The sequence below is a fragment of the Peromyscus eremicus genome, chromosome 3, assembly GCF_949786415.1.
Source record: "Peromyscus eremicus chromosome 3, PerEre_H2_v1, whole genome shotgun sequence".
NCBI classification, from domain to species: domain Eukaryota; kingdom Metazoa; phylum Chordata; class Mammalia; order Rodentia; family Cricetidae; genus Peromyscus; species Peromyscus eremicus.
In genome coordinates this window covers 132,333,613-132,360,062 of record NC_081418.1, presented here as the reverse complement: position 1 = coordinate 132,360,062, position 26,450 = coordinate 132,333,613, and the positions used below count along the sequence as shown (strand labels likewise).

The following is a 26,450-nucleotide window of genomic DNA, read 5'->3' as shown; positions in this document are numbered from 1 at the left end:
GGATCAGGTATGACACCCATCCTCATGAAGGCAGGGGGCCCAGGCTTTGGGGACTAGGGGGCGCGCGCGGGCTCCGGGTGAACCTTCCTTCCTGTCCCCCCGCAGCGAAGGGTTGGAACCTCAGGTTTCCGCGGGCTGCGGCCAGGCAGGGGGCGGAGCACCCGGAGGGCGGGGCTACACGAGGGGGCGGAGCTGCACGAGGGGCGGGGCTAGGCCGCCACCCCCGCGGGCACGAGAAGAGGAAGGTGGCGTGCGGCGCGCTGCGCGCATTAAAGTATCAGTCGGCCGGCGAGCCCAGCCTCGGCGTGTGCGCGGCCCGTTCCCCGCGCCGCGGCGTCTGCCTGGTGAGTCCGCCCACCCTCCCGGGCGCGCCTTCGCCCTGCGTTCCCCTGCGGGGGTCGGCGCCGAGCTCAGTCTGGTATCCGTTCGGTCCTTCGCGGTGGCGGGGCGCTTGCGCCTTGGTGGAGGCGGGGTGGGGGCGCCGGCCGCCGGGTGCCACCGCGGAGCTGTGGGCCAGGCACGGGAGGGCCCGGGACGCGCGCTTGGCCCTGGTCTGCTTGCGGGCCAGGCCTCCTGGTGCACCCGGGACCCCGCGGTCGCGCTCCACTGGGCAGGTGCGCGCGGCGAGGGGAAGACGGGCCCGTAGACCGGCAGGCTCCGGCGAGCGCTCTGCCGTGGCCACCCACCAAGATGAGCAAGGGACGGCTACAGCCCACAAATGGGCCGCGCGACAGACTCTGAACCCCAACCCGAGCACAGACCTTGGACTCCAGGGAAGGGCACCTTCCCTACATCTGTGGGCGCCTAAACTGGGAATGTGGCTGCCCCCTGCCGCGTCTCCAGTACCTGAAGTGGTTTGAAAATATGGGTAGAGACTGGCTGCTGGTGTTTTTAAAAAGTTTGTTGAATGGTTGGCCAAATAACCTTATAGGATTCTAGAAGAAATATGCAGCCTTCAGCCACCAAGTGGCTGGGCCCACAAGGATTCACTCATTCACGCACTCATTCATTCATTTATATCCTCAACAAATGAATGTGCACCAGGGATGGGTCAGGGTGGAACTGTTGTGAGTAGTTGGACTGAAAGGCCAGGTGTCATCGATTGTAGGAATGAGATTGGCCCTCATCTGTTAAGCGAGTAATGAAGAGCAGACTGAGGACCCAACCCAGGCCTCCCAGGTGCCAGGCCAGGCTTGCTTGCCCTTCCTGGAAGACTGCCTTGAGACCAGATCTAGGGTGACCTAACTATGGAAGGGAGTTGCGGGGGAACCGCAAGAATGATGTGGATTTTCCACATTCCATCTCCACCCAGGCTTGACACTTCAAAGTCCTGAGTGCTCCCCTGAGCCCTTGGGCCACGCTATCCTGGACAAACCCTGGCAGTCAGCTTTGAGTGTTCCCGCGTTCCAGAGGCTTCAACCCTTGAGAGGGCTGAGCTCTTGCAAAGTTTTGTAGGTAGGGAGAATTATGTGTAGGTAGGCAGGAATTGTGGGAATCCTCGCCTCTCTGGGCACTCTCGCCTAGGAAAGGAATGGTATCGGGGTTCGCTTGTCACAGCTGGGGTTAGCAGGCATTTCACCTACTGAGTGCAGGTTCCTGAGGAGCAAGGTGCTAGCTAGCCCCTGCTGCTGTGGTCTGTAGTGTTGGGTACCGGCTTTGGTGATGGCCAATGCAGAGAGCTGCCCGGATGTGGCATGCACTCTGTTCTGAAGAGATTTGGGTAGATCCGAGGTTACTGGGGGGCTCTGAAGGACGAGTTGAGGGTGTACCTGAAAAGGGGGCGATTAGGGCAGTTGCAGGGGATGCTGGGGGAGGGGAGGTGATGTTCACAGCTTGAGGTCACCTGGTTCCTCTTATTTGCATGTAAGAATAGCCTACCCTAGGGTTCAACAGTGCTGGGTGCCTGCACACAGCCTTTTAGACCTTTTGAAGGGCGGTGCATGCTATTCCAGCTGCCCCTTTTCTCTCTAGTGAGAGGTTGAGGATTGGGGACCTACCTCTAGGCTGTGTTCAAGGCCACACAGCCACTGTCATCAGGGATACAGTGAATCTGGTGGTTCCCTGGATGTGAACTTGAGACTGGCAGGCAGTCTGTAAGAAACTCCTGCTGTGGGTCTGTGGTCATTGGACATTTGTTCTGTGGCTGCATCTCTGGCCACCATTTGCCAGGCTGAGGCCGTGGAGGGCAGCTAGTGTTTCGGTTCTGGCCACTCTGCCTGGCTGGCCACCCTCAGAAGCCACATATATCCTTCCCCATAGTCAAAGGCCTGAAAGAGACAGCTAAATTGAAGCTGCAGGAGGGTGGCAGTGGTCAAATACCACACAGAGCTTTCTGTGCCTGGTAAGCACATGGAGGGCACTTTCTGGTTTTTCAAGACAGGGTTTCTCTGTATAGCCTTGGCTGGTCCTAGAGCTTGAATTCAACAGAGACCTGCCTGCCATTGCCTTCCAAGTGCTGGGATTAAAGGCATGCACCACCAACACCTGGCTACAAATTTATTTTTTTAGGGCAGTAGGCTGCCCAGACTAGTTTCCAGCTCCTACTCAAAAGTACTTTCTTGCTGGACAGTGGCGGTGCACACCTTTAATCCCAGCGCTCAGGAGGCAGAGGCACGTGGATCTCTGAGCTCCAGCCAGGGCTAGACAGAGAAACCCTGCCTCAAAAAACAAACAAGCAAACCAAAAAGAGTACTTCCTGCCTCAGCCTCCTAAGTCCTGGGACTATAATGTGTACCATTTATATTAAATAGCTCATTTCTGGGCTGGAGAGATGGCTCAGAGGTTAAGAGCACTGACTGCTCTTCCAGAGGTCCTGAGTTCAATTCCCAGCAACCACATGGTGGCTCACAACCATCTACAATGAGATCTAGTGCCCTCTTCTGGCCTGCAGTCATACATGCTGTATACATAATAAATAAATAAATCTTAAAAAAAAAAGAGTTCTCATTAAGCTTGACCTAATGAGACCCTATCTTAAATAGCTCATTTCATACTGCAGTAATTAGAGACTAGATTCCTTTCTTCAGATAGGTAAACTGGGCAGAGAGAGGCTAATTAATTTGCCCAGGGTCACAAAATCAGATTCAGAACTCCCAGTTCTAATTGCACTGGGGGCTTTCCCCGGCCAGGCTGCTCTTCCCACGGGAGGAGGTGTATCCATGGAGACTGACAGACCTCGGGGGTAAGGAACAGAGAATGGCCTTGACTTGTTTGGTTTTCAGTACTCGGGACAAACCCAGGCCTGGTCTGTATGTTCCAGATGTGCACTCTGCCACTGAGTCGGACACCCATGCCCCTTCCTGTAGTCTCCTCTTCCCTGCTCTTGCTAGAAGGGGACAAGGCAGCCAGTTGTATGAATGGAGAAGCTGGCACTTTAGTGCCGGGAACTTCGATGGGGGGGCTTCCCCCAAGAACCATCCTGGCGGATGTCCACAATTTACGGTTCTTACTCTCTTACTTGTTTCCTTGTGTTTTCCCTGGTCCAAACAGGAGGGATATTTCAGACAAAAGGGTAATAGTATCTGTCTGAATGAGCTAAAAAGCAATTATTTCTCGAGGTGCTGCCGTCTTGAAAATTGAGTTCTTAGCTGGCTTTATGGGTGCTTGTCCTCATGGACATGCCTGCTGCAGAAAAGAAAGTGATCAAGAAAGGAAGAACCGCCGGGCGGTGGTGGCGCACACCTTTAATCCCAGCACTCGGGAGGCAGAGCCAGGTGGATCTCTGTGAGTTCGAGGCCAGCCTGGGCTACCAAGTGAGTTCCAGGAGAGGCGCAAAGCTACACAGAGAAACCCTGTCTCGAAAAACCAAAAAAAAAAAGAAAAAAAAAAGAAAGGAAGAACCAAAACCAAACAAAATCAATCAATCAAAAGGGGGGGGGGGCTGGGTATGGTGGTGCATACCTTTAATCCCAGCACTCTGTGAGTTTGAGGTCAGCTTGGTCTACAGATTGAGATCCAGAACAGGCCCCCAAACTACACAGAGAAACCCTGTCTTGAAGAAAAAGAAGAGGCCATGTGCTTTCTTGGCATTATGCCTGGAAGGGTGTGGAGAGCCCTGGCGGCAGCCCTGGCTCAGGACTGGGCTTGGTGGAAGTAAAGCAGCCAGATGTAGGGGGGTTGCCCATCTGTGTGTCTTGGGACACACCCCAGCTCACAGTGTAAGTGCCTTTTTGCAAAACTTCTTGCAAAACTTCCTGCTTGTTTTCTCTGGCCTGGAAGCATCTCCTGGCCTATAGTGAGTCTGTTCCCACCAAGATGGCCCCAGCAATGACTGAGGCAGATCTGTGCTGCCTTAGGCTAGGGTTGTCTCCTTCAGTGATGGACCTTCTTTGTTTCGTTTTCATTTTCGGAGACAGGGTCTCATGTATCCCAGTTTGGTTTCCACTGTGTGGCTGATAATGACCTCAAACTCCTGATTCTCCGGCTTCCATCTCCCGAGTGCTGGGATGACAGACATGTGCCACCACACATGCGCTAAACCTTCCTTCAGAGGCAGTAAAAGAATAGAGCTGAAGCCTGGGTGGGTGCTGGCTGATCTTGGGAGTTCCAAGTGAGGGAGATTGGGAGAGTCCAGTCTGTCTGATCAAGAGCCGTTGGTTGCCGGCATTTACCCGAGCCAGCAGTAATGATCCTGTGTCTCGTGTCTGTATTTGGTCTGGTTTTCATAACTAGTGCGTACATACATGTTTCTCCTATAATGGAGCTACTCCCAATAAGCCTACCATAAGTTGAAAAAGATTACAAGTTGAAAAGGCATTTCGTACGCCTCAGTACACTATGTTACCTTAGCCCACCTTGTGTGTCCTCAGAACAGACAGCTAGCCTTCCAAGGGGTGTGTGTACCCCATGGGGACAAAGGGACCACTGCGATGCTGGGTACCTAGAGATCCTGGAACCCACCAAAGCAGCCCTGCTCTAAGTGAGGACCTAGAAAACCTTTGCCTGGACTTCTATGGGAACTTTCCAACAGGCTTTTCCTTCCCAGTCTTGGAAAGGTGGGTTGGGGCTATGTGACATCATCTGGAAGAGGCCTCCAGAGCCCACCACGCCTCCTCAGTCTGGCATCTTGCCATCCTCTCTTATACCATAGACCTAACTTCCCTTGAGTTCCAGATAAGGCTAGGCAAGTCTCTGGCCAAGACATGGCCTGTTCTTCCATGAATATCTTCTAGACACACACTCACAGTCCTTACTGGGCTGACTGTGGGGAGCATGTCCCCCAGGAGCATTTCTCAGTAGGCAGGGCGGTGGTGCTGGTGTCTTACCTGTCCTCCATCCTGCTTTGTCCCCTTAACAGACGAGGAAAGGTCGCTTTCCTCTGTGGTGTGGGAGACAGGAAAGTGCTGTTACCCAGGGCAGGCCCACAGCCAGCTCTGGCCCTTGAGCATAGTACAAGCGTCCAGTCATCTCTTCATTGTATTCTCTGCTGGGCTAGGCACCCCATTCCCTCCAGGACCAAAGCATGGGGGTGGGAGCAGAAGGCAGAGGGCAAAGGCATGCAGACACTGCAGAGTGGCCTCTGGGACATCTGTCTGCCCCCCTGCCGCTCACCCGTGGGACATCTGACTCCCTTTCTGGCCATCTTACCCCACCCAGTGCTTAGATCTTTCAGAAGCCCAGGTCCTGGGCAGGGAGGGAAGGCAGGGAGGGGACTGTCTTAGAGGCTTCAGGTATCCAGGATGGCCAACAAGTGATGGGACAGCCCAAGTTCCAGGGTACACAGGCCCTCTCTCATGACACCCCACAAGTGATGGGACAGCCCGAGTTCCAGGGTACACGGGGCCCTCTCTCATGCCACCCTTCGGCTATATTTACTTTTTTTCCCTTGGCAGTGCTAATGGTTAAATGCAGAATCTTTTGCCTGCTAAGCAGTGGCTCTACCACTGAGCTATACTCTGGTTCTAAAACCATTGTATGGCTGGTGTGATGGCTGGTGTCTGTAATGCCCGCACTCGGGAACCTAAGGCGGGAGGCTGGGAACAAGTTCCAAAGCAGCTAAACTTGTCTCAGAAAGCCCAGATAAGGGCCTACAGATATCAGAGTAGTTAGTTCAATGCCATAAACCAGGCACAATGGTTTACATCTGTAATCCCAGCACTTGGGCAGCGGAGGCAGGAGGATCAGAAGTTAAGGTCATTTTTGCCTGCATATCAAGTTCCAGGCCAACCTGAGGTCCATGCTGGGCAAGCATTCCACTAGCTGAGCTGGGTCCCAGTCTACGTATATGGGTGTTTGCCCACACCACTTTCAAGCCTGGTGCCCATGAAGGCCAGACGAGGGTGTCAGATCCCCTGGAACTGAGGTAGCAGATCACTGTGAGCTGTCGTGTGGGTTCTGGGACTCAAACCCAGGTCCTCTGAAGAGCACCCAGTGCTGTTAATAGTTGAGCCGTCTCTCAGGCCCATGTTCTTTTCTGTTTCATGTAATCATTTTGTTATGGGACACACCGGAGCATGCATATGGAAATCAGGTGACAATTTCCTGAAAAGTCCTTCCATTATTTGAGTCCTCGTGGTTAAATTCAGGTCGACAGGCTTGGTACTCATGTCTCTAGCTACGGAGTCATCTCGCCGGCCACTTCCATATTCTTGCTGCCCGTCCCTTGTCAAATGCTGTGTAAAAAATTTTCTCCCTAAGTTGGCTTTGAAACCGCTGTGCAGGTCAGGCCGTCCTCAAACTTAAGGCAGTCCTCCAGTTTCAGCTGCCCGAGTGTTGAGATTACACACTATCTTCTTATACTTTTTATCTTCCCGGTAGTATCTTTTGAATCATAGAAGGTTCCAATTTTGAAGACTAATTTATAGAATTTTCTCTTTTGTTACTTGCCTCTGGGCTGTGTCTTAGGTATTGCTTAGTACGAGGGAATTGAGATTTTTCTCCCATGCTCTCTTTTTAATTTTTAAATTTTATTTTAAAAATTATGTGTGTGGATGTTTTGATTGCATGTATAGACGTCTGTGCACCATCTGTATGGTGCATCTGGTGACCTCAGAGGCCAGAAAAGGGCATTGTATCCCCTGAGACTGGAGTTACAGTTGTGGGCCACTCTTCAGATACTGTGAATCAAGCCCAGGTCTTCTGGAAGAGTAGCCAGTACTCTTTAGCTGCTGAGCCACGTCTCCGGCACCAGTGTGCTCTTTAAAGTGTTACAGGTTAGCTCCTACACTGAGGCCTATCTTTTTTTTTTCTTTTAAGAATTTGTTTTTTGAAGCCAGGTGTGGTAATACACACCTTTAATCCCAGCACTCTGGAGGCAGAGGCAGGTGGATCTCTGTTGAAGGCTAGCCTGGTCTACATAGTAAGTTTGAGGACAGCCAGAGCTATATAATGAGACTGTCTTTTAAAAAAACAAAAACAAGGCCGGGCGGTGGTGGCGCACGCCTTTAGTCCCAGCACTCGGGAGGCAGAGCCAGGAGGATCTCTGTGAGTTCGAGGCCAACCTGGACTACCAAGTGAGTTCCAGGAAAGGCGCAAAGCTACACAGAGAAACCTTGTCTCGAAAAACCAAAAGAAAAAAAAAAAAAACAAAACAAAAACAAAAAAACAAAAACAAAAACAAAAAAAAACTATTATTCGGGCTGGAGAGATGATGGTTCAGTGGTTAAGATCACTGGCGGCTCTTCCAGAGGACTGGTGGGTGATTCCTGGCTCTTCACCCTCCGTAACTCCAGTTCCAGGGAATCTGACATCCTCTGCTGGCCTCCATGAGTACCAGGCACATGTGATGAGTACCAGGCACAAAGATACCTGCAGGCCAAACACCATATACACGAAATAAAAGTAAAATAATGTGTTAACCTTTAATGAACCTTTCTGTGTAGCTTCAAGTCATCTCCTGGCACCTCCAACACCCCGAATCAGCTCCTCTGAACTTGGCTTTCACCAAGACAGACTGCTAAGGGAGTGTGCCAGGATGCCAGAGAAGCCGGCTCATGCCACCTCATGGTGGGACAGCTGCACTCTTGTTTGTGGTATCATTTGGCCCTGTCTGCTCACTGACAGTTGGGCTCACTTCCTCTTAGGTGACTCATAACAACTTTGTCAGAGTGACCTGGGTTTGTCTCCGGAAGTAGATCCTCTGGATGCCCTGACCCAGTGTGTCCTATGATTGCTAATGCTACCACAGCACCCCGAAGTTTCCCTGTCTTCCTGAGTCTGGACAGTATGTCCATGGCCAATGTGTGTCTGATAGGAAAGACCTCTATCATCTTTTTTTTTAAATGTATTTACTTTTATGTGTCTGTTTCCCCTACATGCCTGTCTGTCACATGTGTGTCTGGTGCCTGTGGAGGCCAGGAGTCAGATCCCCTGGAACTGGTGTTGAAGACAATTGTGAGCCACCATATGGGCTCTGGGAATCAGACCCAGGTCCTCAGGAATAGCAGCCAGTTCTCTTCATTGCTGAGCTCTCTCTGCAGCCCTCCTAGCATCCGTTTTGAGATCTTTTGTATGCCATCAGGCAGAGGTGCAGATTCATGCCTTTGCTTAGGCATAGTTGGTTGGTCCAGGGTCGTTGATTAAAACACTGTTCTTTCCCCTGGCGGTGGCTCCACAGTCAGCAGTTGAGGAATCATCGATGGATGGTTGTTAACCAGGCCCACACTGTCATGACTCTCTGGTGTTATAGTAAGTTTTGAAATCAGGAAGTAAAAGTCTGTCTGCTTAGCTCCTTTTCAAGATTGGCTATTTTTGAAAATGTCCTCTGCATTCCCTTATGAGTTTAGGGACTGCTTGTCATTTCTGCAGAAAATGCCAGCTGGCGTTTTTTATAGGAACTGTACTGGATCTGCAGATCGTGTGAGGAATGCTGTGGTCTTCCAGCACGGTGTCTTCCCACCCGTGACAGGTGCTAGCCTTTTATTTTTTTTCCTCTCAACAGTCTTTATAGTTTTCATTTAGTGTCCAGGCCTGACACTTGTATTAAATTTATTCCTATTGTAAATGTTTTGTATGTGTGTATTAATTTTTTTTTTCCACAGCACTGGGATTGATCTCAGGCTCTTGGGAGACATGTGTTCTACTGTGCAGCCCAGGTCTTTCTATTTCTTGGTGCCATAATAGTCATTTAATTTTATTTTGGATTATCAGTGGTGTATAGAAAAACAGCCCTATGGTGCTTTCTTCTCTGCTGCCTTGCTTTCCTAGAGAATTAGTTCTGGTAGCTTTTTTAGTGGATTCCTTGGGTGATGTATGTCAGATCAGTATGTTCAGGGGCATGCCAGTAGATTCCAGCGTGCAGCCAGGGTTGAAAATGATGGAGTGAGCTGGGCACCACAGCACCTGTGTGACATCCCGGTACCTGGGAAGTAGAGGCAGTAGTGGAACTTGATGACCAGTGTGTCTGGCATCCCTGTCTTCCATTTTGGATTTTGTCTTGGTCTGTGACTGGTACATGACAGATGAAGTGGTCTCCTTGTTGGCACATCAAGGATTCAGTTTTATGGTCTTAATATTTGTTCATGTGAAGGGTGGCACATCTGTTCTCCGTTGAGAGAGCACCTGTCACAGGACTGTTTTCTCTTGAGTCCTCAGTCTCTTGAGCTCAGTTGAACTCAGTTTTGTGTCCAGTGGTGTAGCTGGAGAGTTTTCTCTCCGGGTCCCACCAATCCCCAGCAGTCTGACAGCCCACTTATAAAATAAACACACAGACGCTTTTATTATTTAAACTGTTTGGCCTAATGGCTCAGGCTTCTAGCTATCTAGTTCTTACATCTTAAATTAATCCATTTCTATAAATCTATACCTTGCCATGTGGCTCGTGGCACTCCCGGGCAGGTGGTCCTGAGTGCTGTAAGAAAGCTGGCAGATCCTGTCAGTAAGCAGCCTTCCTCCATGGGCTCTGCATCAACTCCTATCTCAAGGAACTCGTGCCTTGAGTTCCTGCCCTGACTTCCCTCAGTGATGGGGCGTGACCTGAGAGTTGTAAGATGAAATATGTACTTTCACCCCCAAGTTGTTTTTTGGTCAAGTGTTTTATTACAATAGAAAGTAAAACACATCCTCCCCCGCCCAAACTCCCACGGTGAACTGTGGTGCTGGGATTGAATCCAGGGCCTTGTGCATTCTAGGCAGCCTTATTTTATATTTTTTAAGACAAGGTCTCATTAAGTAGCCTAGGCCAGCCTTGAACTTGTGATCCTCCTGCTTCAGCCTTTTGAGTAGCTGCTAGGTTTGTTCTTGACCACAGCTGAAGCTGGTGCTGGAATCCGCATCTATAGTTGAGAAGGGCTTTGCCTCTCGTGAATGTGAGAAGTTGCTCTAATCATTGGGATTTGGGCTCTGGAGAGAGTGTCTTATGCTGGAGCAGCACTATCTGGATGAGTTGCTTATACAAATCACCCGGGATCTCTTTAAAAATTGTGCTTCTACATTTGGAATATGAAGGAAAAATTGGAATCATGGCAGTGTATCAGCTATTTTAGGTTTTTTGTTTTTGTTTTTGTTTTTTGATGCAGAGTTGTGAACTGGGGGTCTTGCTCATACTGAGCATGTCCTCTGTTACCCAATTCTAAGGGGAAAAAAAAAAAAACTCTAATAGAAAAAAAACTCAGAAAAGTTTTAAGATGCTAAGCTCACATAGTCAAGATATTACAAAAATTAGCTATACATTTTATCTACCTATCTTCCCCTTTTATATTTCTACAGGTTTACTTATGAAAGCAGCTAATATTTCTCTTATATACTATTTACCTGTAAGTTTGTGTTCAGTGGGCGGTGGTGGCGCATGCCTTTAATCCCAGCACTCAGGAGGCAGAGCCAGGCGGATCTTTGTGAGGCCAGCCTGGACTAACTACAGAGCGAGATCCAGGAAAGGCGCAAAGCTACACAGAGAAATCCTGTCTCAAAAAACCAAAACCAAAACAAAACAAAAAAACCTTAAGGTTGGGGATTTAGCTCAGTGGTAGAGCGCTTGCCTAGCAAGTGCAGGGCCCTGGGTTCGGTCCTCAACTCTGGAAAAAAAAAAGTTTGTGTTCAGATAATTAAATCACTGTTCTTTTTGTGGGTAGTGGGGAGGGCTCCTGCTCCCTAGCTGACCGAAGTCCCACCTCCTGAACTGCTGAGATTGTGGCTGTGGACCATACATTGCACTCAGCTTCAAACTGAAAATTAAAATAAACACTTCTGCTATGTAGCTTTGGCTTGTCTGGAATTCTGTGTAGACCAGGCTGGCCTGAAACACACAGAGATCGGCTTTTATCTGCCTTCAGAGTGCTGGGACCAAAGGCGTGCACAACCACACTCAGCCTAAAAAATACTTCTTGACTCATCTGAATCTACTAAAGTTGTTTTGTTTTGTTTTGTTTTACTTTTTTCATAGGATAGGGGCACATATGTGTATGAGTGCACAGAATGTGGTTGATGTGGGGAATCTCAATTAGGTGAAATTTTTCAAGTGAGCCCTGACCTTGTAGGAGAGACTCCTGTCTCTGCCTTCAGAGGCTGGAACTGTTGGCAGGCCGCCACACCCACCCAGCGTTAGGTGGATTCTGGGCATCCGAACTCAAATTCTCACACTTGAGACATCTTCCTACTCCCCGAAAACTTACTTTATTTCCTTTTTAAAGCTGGAAATTTTTAAATTTCCGACTGTCCTGAAACAAACAACAACAACAACAACATTATTTCTGCTTGCGTTGTCTGAGACGGGGCCCCTCTATGTTGCTTTGGCTGGTCTAGAACTTGTTGTGTAGCTCAGGCAGGCCTCAGACTCATAGAGTCCTCCTCCCTCTGCCTCCCCAGTGCTGGGATTAAAGGCGTGCACCACCACATCTGGCGCCCGAAAAAATTTTAAACACTGTATGTATTTTTATTTTATTTATTTATGGCCAGGCATGGTGGTGTACACCTTTAATCCCAGCACTCAGGAGGCAGAGGCAGGAGGATCTCTGTAAGTTTGAGGCTAGATTGGTCTAGGTAGCCAGTTCCAGGCTAGCCAAGGCTACACAGTAAGATTCTGTCTCAAAAAAAAAAAAAAATTGATGACTTTATATATATATAAAACATGGTTTGATCATTTGCTGTTTTTTCTTATTTAATGGGATGGTTCCAGGGGTGTCCCTGTGTTTGCCCTGCTGTGTTCCCCATGCTGGGCTGACCCTGGAGCTCAAGGGAGCCCCCGCCTCAGCCTCCCAGTCCCTGGGACTGTAAGTCCACACTACTGCACCAGGCTTGTGGAGTCAGTTAGGCCTCACTGGTTCTTTGAAAAGGTGTCCACTCTGGGATTTCCTGGACCTGAAAGTCATATCCCAGTGCGTAAAGACATTTGCCCGGCAAGCCTGGTGGCCTGCAGTCTGATCCTTGGAGCTTATGTAGAGGTATAAAAAGATTACTGACACCACAAAATTGGGCCCTGACCTCCACACATGCTACGGCACATGCCACCCCTCTCATGCTCCCCTGTGAGCTCTTACAGGAAGTAACTTTTGCTGCTGCATGTTGATTGGCTTTTAGACAGCAGTGGGGACCGAGGGAGGGAGAGGGGGGGAACAGAACATAAGCTCGCTGCTTATGAAACAGTCAAAGCGGTGTCATTAATGGATAACCAAGTTTCTTCTCGGGTGCATGAGTTCCTGTTTTAATCGGCCGTCCTGCTGCCTCAGGTTTCTGACAACACTTGGTGTTTATTGTTTTCTAATATTAGACCCTAGATTTAGAAAAGAAACTTTATTTACTCATTTATATTTTGCATGCTGGGAATGGAATTCTCAGGGCCTTGCTCATGTTGGCCGGTGTTCTACCATCAAGCTTTGTTCCCAGCCTTTTCAGGCTCTTTACACCTAAAGCTATGTTGGATAACCCTAGAAAATCTCAGGTTTGACCATTTGTCTTGTAAAAAGAAAAAGAAGGGAGGGCTGGAGAAATGAGTGCTGGGAACTGAACCTGGGTCCTCTGGTGGGGCATCTGAGCCATCTCTCCAGCCCCCTTTAGTGTGTGTGTGTGTGTGTGTGTGTGTGTGTGTGTGTGTGTGTGTGTGTGTGCGTGCATGCATGTGTGGATTGCCCACGGAGGCCCATTAGGAGGACATCAGATCCCCCTGGAGCTGGAGTTACAGGTGGTTATGAACCACCTGGCATGGGTTCTGAGAACCGAACTTGGGTCCTCTGGAAGAGCAAGAAGCACTCCTAACTGCCAAACCATCTCTCCAGTCTCCAACCAGCCCCTCAAGGCATACTTTGTTTTCAGGTTGTTGAGGATCTAGCCAGGGCCTCAGGCATGCTGGGCAGTGCTGAATCTTGGGTCTTTTAACCATCATCCCCTTCAGGGTATCGCTGCCCTGTAGACGGCAGATATTAACGCAGGGTTTTCCACAGACCAGCACAGGAACTTCACCCCGGGGAGTGCAGCTCTCGCCTTCCAGCTCCTGGCAGTCTTGCAGGCGGCTACAAATTCTTCTAGTTCCCGTCGTCTGTGCTTCTTCAACTCTTGAATGATTTTTATTCATTTATTTGTTTATTTTTATGGAGACAAGGTCTCATGTAGCCCAGCCTGGCCCAGCCTAAGTGCAGTAGAGGACGACCTTGAACTTTTTTTTTAAATTATTTATTTTATATGCACTGGTGTTTTGCTTACATGTATGTCTGTGTGAGGTGAGCTGCCATGTGGGTGCTGGGAATTGAACCCTGGTCCTCTGGAAGAGCAGTTGGTGTTCTTAACCGCTGAGCCATCTCTCCAGCCCCCAACCTTGAACTTCTGATCATCTCCTGCTCTACTTCCTGAGGGCTTCCTGCATGTGAGACATGCAGTCTGCCAACGGAGCTGCATCTTTAGCCCTTGGGCAGTTTTAACCAAGGCACTCTGTTGTGGTTTTTTGTTTTTGTTTTTTTTCTGTTAAATAATGAGTTAACATTTGTTCATTTAAAAAGATGGAAAACTCGCTGGGCGGCGGTGGCGCACACCTTTAATCCCAGCACTCGGGAGGCAGAGCCAGGTGGATCTCTGTGAGTTCAAGGCCAGCCTGGTCTCCAAAGCAAGTTCCAGGAAAGGCGCAAAGCTACACAGAGAAACCCTGTCTCAAAAAACAAAAAAAAGGTTGGGCTGGGGATTTAGCTCAGTGGTAGAGCGCTTGCCTAGCAAGCACAAGGCCCTGGGTTCGGTCCTCAGCTCTGAAAAAAAAAGATGAAAAACTCAAGGCTAGAAAGCACTGGCTGCTCTTCCAGAGGACCTAGGTTCAATTCCCAGCACCCACATGGCAGCTCACAACTCTGTAATTACAGTTCCAGGGCACCCAACACCCGTGGCAAAACACCAATGCAATAAAATTAAAGAATTTTTTTTAAAAGATGGAAAACTTGTTATGTTTTTCTGGCTGTTTCTTGGGTGTTCATCAGCCCTAAATCTGGGTGGCTTTTTCCTCTCTAGATCTTGTCTTGGTGGCATTCTGTGTTCTGCTTTGTAGCCCCTGGCACCTTGGACACTTGGTGAGTGAATGAGTGGGTGCCTACAGTGGGGTATGACTTTCTGCGTAGTGGTTAGTGATTAGTTGTGTAGATAAACTTCAGCAGGGGGGACACGTGGGACACAAGGACACCCAGCTCTGTATGTAACTGCACTCAAGTGTCGGGCCGTCTTCCTGCCCGGTGTGGCCTGTGTCTGCACTTCGGACATGTGGGAGGGGGGCTTTTGTGAGGTTCAGAGTGCTCAGCTACTTCAGGACATTTGGCTTCCATGGTACAAGAGAAACTCCTGGGGCCCCAGGAGAGTGAGGAGGTGTCTGAGTAGACCCATTGTCTGTTCATCTCACTGGTGACCCGTCTGGCCCAGAAATGCAGCTCTCCTGCCCCAGACTCCACCTGGTGGCGTCTGGAGGAAGTGGCCTCTGCTATGGCCGTGACAGCGCCAAGACCACCGTGAGGTCTTGCCCTCGCTTTCATACCCGTGTCTAATGCTTCTGGAGGTGATGGGAAATGTTGAACAAGGTGGCTTTTTAAATATTCTTTCTGTCTATTATTGTATGTATGTTGTGGGGGCAGGGCACACGGTGCGGAGGTCAGAGGAACCTGGAATCAGTTCTCCTTCGACCTTTCACATCATTCCAGCCGGTTTGCTGGCAAGCACATTCCGGCCTGCTCCTGGGGGTAGCTTTTTAGGAACCCCCACACTACTTTCCATAGTAGCCATACTATTTGCATTTTCGATAACAATGTATACAGTGAATGGACATCTTCGTTAACATTTAAACAGAGGTTCAGCTGTTACTGGAACTTTGCTTTTGGGGTTTTTGGTGTGTGTGTGTGTGTGTGTGTGTGTGTATGTGTATGGTTTTTGTGTTTGTTTGTTTGTTTTGAAATAGGTTTCTCTGTATAGTCCTGTCTGTCCAAGAACTCGCTTTGTAGATCAGGTTGGTCTCGAACTTGGGGATCTGCCTGCCTTTGCCCCAAATGCTTGGATTAAAGGCGTGCACCAGCACACATGGCTGTTACTGAAACTTACAATGTCTAAACTTCAATGGGGCAAATGGCTTTAGTGTAAAGTCATCAGTGCCCACCGGAAACGCAGGCTGAAGAAGTAGCAGCTGCCGGGCGGTGGTGGCGCACGCCTTTAATCCCAGCACTCGGGAGGCAGAGCCAGGCGGATCTCTGTGAGTTCGAGGCCAGCCTGGGCTACCAAGTGAGTCCCAGGAAAGGCGCAAAGCTACACAGAGAAACCCTGTCTCGAAAAACCAAAAGAAAAAAAAAAAGAAATAGCAGCCACCCCTCAGATGGAGGACCAGGTGCAGGCTTGACTCTTTCTGGATCAAAAAGTATGGTCATCTTCCAAACTGCTTGCCTGCAAAGATGGGCCTCTGCTGGTTGCGGGTGGGAGGTGCCTCCTTATCCTGGACCCTGGCCTTCACATTTTCTGTGGTGTCAGTGGGCTCCACCTCTAGGGTGATGGTCTTGCTGGTCAGAATCTTCACCCAGATTTGCATTTTAACCTGATGAAGGTGATGAAACTGTGGAACCCCTCAGAATGCCTCGTCATAAGAGCCCCACATGGGACAAAGCCGCTTGGCTGGATATACGTCTTGTCTTTTCTTTTTGGTTTTTGTTTGTTTGTTTGTTTGTTGTTTCGAGACAGGGTTTCTCTGTGTAGCTCTGGCTGTCCTGGAACTCACTCTGTAGCCAGGCTGACCTCAAACTCAGAGATCCTCTGCCTCTCAAACGCTGGGGTTAAAGGCGTGCGCCATAGATGGTGTAGGTGGCCGTTCCTGAAGCAGGGCCCCTGTGGAGCCCATCAGGATGCAGGACGCTCCCATACCTGCACTGCCCGGCTGGACATACTTCTTAAATTCAGTTCTTCAGTGGCTTTGGTCCAATCAGTGTGGGGGGGGGGGTCAGAAAACTTGAGTGACAGACACATTTTACCAGCCAAGCTGTCTTGCCGAGCTCAGAATGATCCTCCAAACTGTTTTCTTCCCATGAAGTTGGAATACACGCTGTCTGCTCAGCTTCATTGTGTGGGTGGAAAGGGGAAATGGGCAGGTGCCGTTGGCAGGCCCTGATCCTGTAATGTAGATGTGACTAGCTGGGAACCTGACTAACTAGTGTGAGGACTAACTATAGGAATTTGTGTGGGATGTGCTGGTTGGCCTGACCAATGTGAGTAGCAAAGCTGAATTTGGAGAACTGGCCTGGGGTGCCCAGTGAAGCACCAGCTGAGGCTGTAAGGAGGAAGACTGCGGACCTGACTGACTGGGTTGCTGCTCTGGTTCTGTGTGGAGAGCAAACAAGGAACCCGGGCTGAGAGCCAGTGGTGGTGGGTGGGTATGACCTCGGCTGCAGGGGGGGGCGTCCTGCATCCTGAGGGGCCACAGGGCCATTGCTTCAGGGAACAGCCACCCACCCATCTGGATGTCTTCTTTCAGGTTGGTTCCTGGACTCGGGAGGCGGCAGTGCTTGGAGCTGCACAGGTCGAGCCATGGACTCTCAGGTTAGATTCTGGCATCTTTCCATTTTGTTCTTCCTGGATGTTCCTGTTCATGATGCAACCTGATCCCTCATTTGACAGGTCTGCGGAGATTCACCTCAAATAGTCAACAGAATTGGTCTCCATTGGCACCCGACAGGGGCTTGGTGTGGAGTGGGGAAAGTCCTTCCAGAAGGATGGAATGGCATGACTGTCAGCCGGGTGGACGTGGCAGGGGCAACACAGACTAGTTGTATGAACAGAAAAGAGTGAGGGGCTGAACTGGCTGGCCGGGGGCAGTAATGGTCTCTGGGTCTCCTGATGTCTCCCCTTCCAGTCAGCCACAGTCTGCTGCTGTCCTGCAGGGCCCTTAGAGAGTGCCTCTCTCCTGTGGTCCTCCTCCCCCGGGGGCAAGGCTGGATGAGATTCCTCCTGCTGCAAGGAAGTTAGGTAGCTTGCCCAGTGCCCTCAGGGTTGAGGCCACAGTGAGATGTTGACATTTTCTCTTTATCTTGGCATTTGACCCCACCCCCCATCAGAATTTATATTTTATTGTAGATGTTTTTGACTTTCTGAATTTTTTTTATTCCAGCTTTGTATGGTAAAGTAACGTAAAGTTAGCATTTATTACATCTATTAAGTGCACAGTTGAGGGCCATTAAGTGACGCAATTTCATTTCTAAACTTTCTTGTATTGTAGGGACTCATGGTACAGGCATTGCTGTCTGAGTGCCCTCCCCAGTGCTCCTCCCCAGTGCTGCTTCCAAGTGCTCCTCCCCAGTGCTCCTTCCCAGGTGTTGCTTTGGACACACTGTAGATCTGCAGTGAAGAGCAGAGAGGCCTGTGAGCAAGACCCTCCCTGCCAGCTCTGGGGGCTCTGATTATGCACACCTGCTCCTGAAGTAGAACAGGGCAAAGGCAGAGTCTGACCAGCCTGGGTCAGCCTGCCAAGACCATCCTGGGCTCGTGAAGGGAACGATGGAGAAGAAGTGCTTGTTGCTGGGAACAGAGCCAGTGCCATCAGGCTCAGCTCTGTATGTAAAGAAGGACGGAACTGAAATGATGACATTGCCTGGCTTCCCTGAGACAGTGTGCAGGCCTTATCCTTGAAGCTGCTTCCCCAGGGGGTTTTTCAGGAGGCCTTCTGTGGAAGGTGACTAGATCATCCCTTGGTGTCTGCAGGTTTTGGTAGTTGGGGAGGGTTGTTGTTGGTTGTTTTTTACTCTTTGGAGGGGCCTGCCTCCCAGCTCCCAAATAAATCACTCGGAGGTTTATTCTCACTTATAAATGTCCAGCCTTAGCTTGGCTTGTTTCTTGTCAGCTTTCCTTAAATTTAAATTATCCTGTCTACCTATTGCCTCTGGGCTTTTCCCCTTCTCTTACTTCTGTAAATCTTACTCTTACTCCGTGGCTTGCTGTGTAGCTGGGTGGCTGGCCCCTGGTGTCCTCCTCCTTCTCTGGCTCTTTTTTTTCCTCCCAGATTTCTCCTTCTATTTATATTCTCTATTTCTCTCTTCTGCCTCACTGTTGGCTGTTCACCTCTTTATTAGACCATCAGGTGTTTTAGACAGGCACAGTAACACAGAGTTAAACAAATGCAACATAAACAAAAGTAACACACCTTAAATACTATTCTGCCACAGAGGGTACTGCAGAATGTGCCTCCACCCCTAGGCCTCCTACTGGAGCATTTGGATCCTCAGAGTTGCTGGTTCTTACAGGCAGTGAGCCTCAGGCCCACCTGTGCCCTGACCCAGGCTTCCATGAGCCTTCCTGATTCCATTTTCACCTTAGGTCAGCAACGGCTCAGGCCTGGAGGCTGAGCACATCACAGACCTGCTGGTGTTTGGCTTTCTCCAAAGCTCCAAGTATAATTTCCACCAAGAACTGGAGGCGCTGAGTCAGGAACTGCCCGTGGAAGTTTACCTGGATGCAGACTTCGAGGATGAGCTGCAGACCGATGGCGGCCGGGCCAGCCGCTCCTTCTACCAGGAAAGAATAGAGCCAGGTAGGCCCCGGCCTTGTCCCCTTCACCCCATATCTAGGCTTTACTGTCTCCCCAAAGGTTTCAGGGAGCTTTGGGGCTCAGTCTCTAACCCTGCATTGTCAGGTTCTTAAATGTGTGCATGTCATGTGACCTGTCTTTGGTCTGTGCTTGATTGCGTCATGTCTAACTCATTGTCCCGCTTCAGGACTAATTAGAAAGTTCCTCCTTCTGAGGAGTTCTGAGTTCTCTCCAGGTCTGGACCAATAACGAAACGGGCTTTTTACCATAGGTCCCAAGCAGTTACAGTGTGTTGTAGCCAAAGACTGGATGCTGCTGGAGCTTTCATAACTCAGCTGCCACCAGCTTCAGATGGGGAATTTCAAAGACCTAGCAAGTTTTGAAACCTAGCAAGGCTGGCCTTGCCATTCAGATCTGGGAGGGCTAGGACATTGCTAGTCTGGTCCCAGCCTCCAAGCGACTCTAACACAGCTCCACAGGACCTTGTATAGGCTCGCTGAATTCTCAGTCCAGCTAAAACTCCTGCCTTTAGTCATTTTTGCATCCTTTCAGAAACCTTAACATATGTGACTTGCTATTACCTTAAGAGATAACCAGAGCACAGAAGTATTCTGACCCTCGTTCCCAGATAAGGAAACCGAGGCACAGCAGAGGAAATGAGTAGCCTCAGATCAGACTGCTCGTCCTTCAGGAACAGGACTCAGCCGAGCTGTCCTGAACCATGCGGTCTCACTCCCTGATGAACCTGTGTCACTCTGGCCACATCTAGACTTGGGCTTTCCCTGACCTGAGCCCTGGGCCCCCTTTGAAGCCTCTGTTTTTAATGTCTCTCTGTTCCGGTGCTGTTTGCAGCAGGGGGTGGGACTTTCCTAAAGGCTGGGGTGTGCCACGTGCTCAGAGCACTTGTCGGTAGTGTGCACGTTGGCATTATGTGAGAAGTTCTTCAAAATGCGCGGGCCTGGGGCTCTGCCCGACCAGTGTGTTCCTGGGCTGGAGACTGCTGGATGACTTTTTTATAAACTTCATGTCTGTCTGGGTATGGGGTATGCACATGTCCTAGCATTCGGATAGAGTCAGAGTTGGTTCTTTCCTTCCACCAAGTGTGTCCGGGGCTCAAACTCAGGTTGTCAGGCTTGACAGCAAGCGCCTCTGAGCCAACTCGCTGGCCCTCAGTTGATTTTTGATCCTGGTTAGAATCACTGCTCTGTAGGCCTCCAGGACCTCCAAGCCCTAGACTGAGGTCTTCCAACCCTGCAGGCCAGGGGCTGGAGATGTAGGTCATAGGTAGAGAGTGCCTAGCCTTTCTAAGGCCCTGGGATTGTCGCAAGCAAGCAAACCAAAGAGAGCTGACCTCTCAAGCTAGACTTGGTACCTGCTGCTAAGCAAGGCCAGCTTCCCTGATCTCAGGCACAGAGGCTGCGCCGCCCTGGAGTGGTTGTGAGGGAGACTAGCGACTGGTTTAGCCTTTTTTTTAAATTCTCTTTTCCTCTGGTTAATTAATGTTTTTGACACAGGGTCTCACTGTTACCTGGCTAGCCTGAAACTTGTGTCAGTCTTTCCCTGCTTCTTTCTGCCTCGGTCATGCCGTCCGACGCCAAAGCCTGGCTAAACTGCAAGGGTGTCTGGAAAGGAGACTGTGGGGCTGGCACTTGGTCTCACCGAGGCCTGGGAGAAGTCTGGTCTGACTGGGAGAGGGGCAGAGTAGAAGCTTCAGCAAGTGAGTGAGCAGGAGGAGGCGTGACATTGTCACCGGGAACCAGAAGCCCAGTGACATGTCACTCAGCAAAAGTGAGCACTGGAAAGGCCTTGGAGTGCAGTGTGGTGCTTCTGTGACTTGCAGCGACTGAGCGAGGGCCAGGCATTTGCTGCATGGAGAGCGATTGCCCTGCTTGAGGCCGAGTCGCCATGAAAGCCGCCGTGACACGGCAAGAGCACAGGACAGGGGGAAGCCCTCTTTCCCTCACTCCAACGTTGCCTGCGTGGGGCCTCTCGCCACTTCCTTGGAGTGAGTCCCCCTTAGACCCAGCTCACTGAACCCCTCCTGGTTCTGAGATTCAGGGCGAGCCTGCATTGTGAGGCCCAGTTTGACGGCTGCCTGAGGGGGGAGCTTGTCCCTGTGAGGAAGCCAGAGGGGTTCAAACAAAAACTCAGTGATATTTACTGAGCACTTTTTAGGAGCTACGTACATGTTTGTGATTCATTCACTCATTCATTCATTGATTCATTCACAAAATTACCTGCTGGGCACCAACTATATGCCACTCTGCATTGCTCTCAAGTGTTGGGTAACTGACAGTAAACCAGAAGATTTTGAAATTAGTTTTCCAGGAGCTGGAGAGATGGCTCGTGATTAAGAGCACGTGTGACTCTTGTAAGGACCCAGGTTCAGTTCCTTCATGCACATGGTGGCTCACCACTCTAGTTCTGGGGCATCCAGCGCCCTCTTCTGACCTCCGTGCAGGCAAAACACGCGTACCCATAATAAATTCATCTAAACGGAATTACAGGTTTTCAGAAGCTTACGTTTTAGCCGCTGTGTCAGACAACAGAAATAGATAAAAGAAGAAAGGGAGCAGACTGGACAGAGACCGCCGCACAGTAGGACCAGGCGGTGGAGGGCAGGGCAGCATGGGGAAACAGCGGAAGGACAGCCCCAGTTTACAGTAGAGTTAGGGGGCTGGGAAACCCCACTGCTGCCCTGTGAGGAGGTAAAGGATGCGTGGTCTCCGGGCAGCGTGTGGCAGAGCGGGCACTCAGGTGCCGCTGCGGCTCAGCCCCTTCCCTAGTCCAGGCTGGTCCCAGGCTCATCTCCGCGGTGCATCCAGGGATGCCGCAGCTCTGGGCCTTTTCCCGGCAGCAGCAAGTGGTTAATCTGGGACAGACCTGCTTCTGCAGCCAGCTTCTGCTCCTCGGGCCTTCCCCGGACTCGGCCGTGAGGGCGTGTGGAGGTGGGAAGTGGCAGGAAGCTGTGGACCAGGACCATCACTGAATCTTGTTTGTATCTGATGCCTGCATGTTCAGATTCCGAAAGTCAGGAGGAAATCATCCAGAACATTGCCAGGCATCTCGCCCAAGTAGGCGATGAGATGGACCACAGCATCCAGCCCACGCTCGTGAGACATCTGGCGGCACAGTTCAGGAACGTCAGCCTCTCAGAGGAAGTAAGTATGTGACTCCAGCCCCCCCAGCTCCTCCTCTAGGGCGCTTGGGAAGTGTGGGGACGGTCTCCTTTGCAGAGCCAGAGTCTCTCAGGAAGTGAGTCCTGTCCTTGACTGCCACCAGCATGGTAATCAGTTGAGATGTAGGATCCCTTAAGTCAGAGTCCAGAACTTAGGGGGAAGCCTCCAGAAAGAAGATCAAAATGCTTGATTACAGAAAGACTCGGTCTTCGCTTTGGAGAGGCAGATGAAGACGCCAGGGGAGGCCTTGAAGTCGTCTTCCCAGAGTGACGGTGTGACCTGCGCCTCTGCCTGGCTTTGTGGTTACAGTCGGCACATAGAAACTGACAAGACTCCTCTTGCTTAGTACTGTGAAGGACCCAAAGCCTGTTCCTCAGCACTGTGTGCTGCCCCAAGGAGAGAGAGAATCCCAAACCCCGAGGCTGTGAAATACCTGCCTCTGCAAGGGACGGAGGAGGGGGATTCTCCTCTTTTTTGAAAAAATAACTTACTTAGGTTGATCTTATGTGCGTTGGTGTGAAGGTGTCTGTTGCATAAATCCTAATTGGTCTTATAATAAAAACCCGGAGCCAGATATTGGGGTAAATGCTGAAAGATCAGAGGAAACAAGCCACAGCCACTTCTCACCTCACCAACTCCTCAGCCAAAAGCCAAGATCCTGTCTCCACGAATCCTCAGACTGAGTGCCCCTGAGTCCTCAGCTGAAAGGGCGTCGAACTCCTGTCTCCTCCTGCCTTATATTCCTCTCTCTGCCCAGCCATATCACTTCCTGTCTCGGCCTCCCTAGTGCTGGGATTAAAGGTGTGTACATCCCACATACTGGGAGCAAAGGCATGCGATCCTAAGTGTTGGGATTAAAGGTGTGTCTGGGATTAAAGCCACTGCCCGGCTCTTTTAAAATGGATTAATCTCGGCTCTTTTAAAATGGATTAATCTCGTGTAGTCCAGGGTGGCCTTCAACTCAGAGATCCAGATGGATTCTCTGCCTCCTGAGTGCTAGGATTAAAGGTGTGTGCCACCACTGCCTGGCCTCTGTTTAATCTAGTGGCTGGCTCTGTCCTCTGGTCTTCAGACAAATTTATTTGTTAGAGTGCAAACAAAATAATCACCACAGGTGTCAGATCCCCTGGAATTGGAGTTGTGACAGTTGTGAGGTGCCATGTAGGTGCTGGGAATTGAACTCAGGACCTCTGGAAGAGCAGCCAGTGCTCTTAACCTCTAAGCCATCTCCTCAGGTCTTGTGGTCTAGTGTCTGCCTTTCCCACATGAAGGAAAGATAACATGTAGCCCCTAAAGCTAAGCACACAAGTAAGATGAGCCTCAGCCATCCTGAACATCCTCCTGTAAGAATCTGACTGCCGGGAGCAACTCAGTGGTGTATGCACAGGCTGCTCAGTGAGCGCGCTCTGGTCCATGCCCAGGCCCCTCTCCACGGCCTGTGGGGACTGAACTCCCCACCATTCCCTCTGCCCAACACTCTTAGCCATTTAGTGACCGCTCCCCTCTGAAAGGAAGGACATCAGTAAACTGTCTTCTTTCTTGTGCAGGACAGGAGGAACTGCCTGGCCAAAGCCCTTGACGAGATGAAGACGGCCTTCCCTAGAGACATGGAGAATGAAAAGGCCATGCTGATAATGACCTTGCTGTTGGCCAGAAACGTGGCCAGTCATGCGCCGTCCTTGCTCCCTGATGTCTTCCGCACGACAGTGAACTTTATTAACCAGAATTTATTCGCCTATGTGAGGAACTTGGTTAGAAATGTAAGGACCAGTGACACCAGCCCCTGGCTTCTTGGGGATCCTGTGGTCCCTGCCGGCTTGCCCACCCTATTCTCTGGACTGTTCAGAACCCAGCAGAGCCTTCTGCTGAAGTCCCTCCCTCCCCGTCCCCCTTCTGACTGACCAAAGACTGACTCTTCAGCTAAGAGGCAAAGGCGTTGGGATCCAAGCAGGGTGGGGGACATGGAGTGGCAGGGACAACGGACAAGGGCCCAGCTCTCTTGGCTACTCCGTACTGTCACAGACCTAAGCATAGGTGTGTGTGTGGTGTGTGCATGAGTGTGAGCGTGTATGGGGGTGCCCATGAAAGCCAGAGGTCATTATCAGGTGTCTGCTTTTATCTTGTTCTTTTTGAGTTGGGGTTTCAGTGAAGCTGAGGCTTGTCATTTAGGCTAAGCTAGCTGCCCAGCGAGCCCTGGGTGCCCCCCCCCACCCCGGCCTTCCCGGCCCTGGGTTAGACTAGCACCTCCACTTGTTTATGGTTTTTATGTATTGGTGCACTGCCTGTGTGCCACGTGTGTGCTTGACGCCTGCAGAGGCCAGAAGAGGGTGTTGGATCCTCTGGGACTGGAGTTAGAGGTGGTTGTGAGCAGCCATGTGGGTGCTGGGAATCAAGCTAGGGTCCTCTGTAAGCGCAGCCAACGCTCTTAAGCACCAATCCATCTCTCCAGCCTCCAGACCGAGTCTGGTTTTCACATGGGTGCTGGCAATCCAAACTCAGCTCATGCCTGCAGAGCAGCTCACTCAGCCATCTCCACAGCCCCAGGCATAAGAGAAGTCATCAAAAATTGACTACATTTATTTATTTGTGTGGGGCACATGGGCGGTCAGAAGACAGTTTGTGGGCGCGGTTCTCTCCTCCACTGTGTGGATCCCAGGAATTGAACTCAGGTCATCATCGGGCTTGGCAGTAGATATCTTTACCCGCTGAGCCATCCCACTGGCCCGTAATGTAAATTCTTTAAAAGTGTGCTTCCCGAGGATGATGGAGAGAAGCTAATAGGGATAATAAATGACTGTGAGGAAGGCTATCTAAGCTCTCCAGTGACCCGAGGACATGCCCATTGCCAGGGCAGCCATGAGTTTTGATTTTGGTGGTGCTGGGAGAATTCCAGGGCCTTGCGCATGCTCAGGAAGAGTGCTTACACCAAGCTAAGCCCAAGTGGAAGCTAGATGGGATAGATCTAACCTGTAATAATATTTGTGAATGTTTAGTTTTAGAACATGTCAGAAACACTACCCAGGATTCCCTTTTGGGGGAGGAGGTTGTTTGTTTATTGGGGGAAGGCAGAGTCCACACTCTAATCCAAGATGGCATGGAATGCAAGACAGTCTCCCTGCCTCAGCTTCCTGAGTGCTGGACTACAGGCCTGCCCCACCACACGTGGGTCAGTGGTGCCGGGGATTAAGCCCAGGTCTGTGTGTGTCAGGCAGGCAGTTTGCTGAGCCACAGCCAGAGCCCGGCGCTTGTGTTCTAGAGCACTGAATCCTAGAATGAACTGACTCTGCTGCTCTCGTCTTAGGGGATGGACTGAAGGACGCCTGCAGAAGCGTGACTGGCTGGAACCCAATACGGCAAGAACGGTGAAGCTGCCTCCGAAGGAACCGTAGCCATGTAAACAGATGTCGGGAATGAGGACAGGTCTCTCTTTTCAGGACAGTGTTTTGAGCTGGTGACTCACTTAAGATTTCTACATTGAGGTAGTCTAATGAAGATGCCAGCTTGCTTGTATCTGAAGGGCTTATGCCAGCTCCTGCATCCACACCATGTACCTTTATTTTATCAGCTGTATGGGTTCCTACTTGGAAATTAAATTTAAAAGCAGGTTGTAAGGCAGAAAAACTTATTTGTAATGTGAAGTTACTGTTCACGAGAGGCCAGCTTTGGGACGTTGTCTTGCCCATGCAGGCGGGCTTCTGATTCAGAAAGGTGTTAGGAGGGGTGCCCTGGCCCAGGAGGGAGAATTCCACCCAGTGCAGGGGACGTCTCAGTGCTCAGAAGGCCACAGCCTTCCTTTGTAAAAGGCAACGAGGTCTGAGACTTGGATTCTGCTCTCAAATCATGGGAAGTGCTAAGCAGGCCCCCCCCCCCCCCCCGCACTACCCATACCCAAGGGCTTAGCTGTTTCGGGGACTGTTTCCTAAAGCTTTCTATCCAGGGGGAACCAACTGAGTTGTGCACACACCTCATCTGTGTGATGTCAGCGATTACAATCAGGTTCTCGCCAGGGAACACATCACACAAGGGACAGCTCAAGTGCCAGAGTCAACCGAATGCGTAGGAGAGAGGTCTGACAGCCAGTCATCAACAGGAGCACTGTCACCTGCCATGTGCACGCAGGGCAGCGGGCCACCGTCTCAGTCAGGTTCACAGAGGCGGTGTCCAGTCATGGCCGATAGATTTCTCTTGGTGTAAAGCAAAATTGCCATCCTCTCCCCTGGGCCAGCGTTCTGGAAAGATTCCAGTATCAAAGCCAAATGTCCCCCTTTGCTTCTGTATTTCAGAGACAAGGTCTGATTGTGTCCATCCTCAAACGCAGGGTGGCTCCGCTAACTTTCCTAATGCTGGGATTGCAGGTGTGACCCTCCACTGCCCACTAAGTG

General features: G+C 50.5%; 1 protein-coding gene across 1 annotated transcript; it reads left to right on the top strand.

Annotated features, from left to right (window-relative positions):
• The first annotated feature begins 234 nt into the window (after nt 1-234).
• Nucleotides 235-25,937, top strand: Bid (BH3 interacting domain death agonist). Its single transcript, XM_059258517.1, has 6 exons — nt 235-344; nt 16,844-16,908; nt 18,679-18,892; nt 21,911-22,050; nt 23,616-23,828; nt 25,370-25,937. Exons 2-6 carry the CDS (start codon nt 16,897-16,899, stop codon nt 25,379-25,381), a joined length of 591 nt encoding a protein of 196 aa, XP_059114500.1. The 5' UTR covers nt 235-344; nt 16,844-16,896; the 3' UTR covers nt 25,382-25,937.
• The last annotated feature ends 513 nt before the right edge of the window (nt 25,938-26,450 follow it).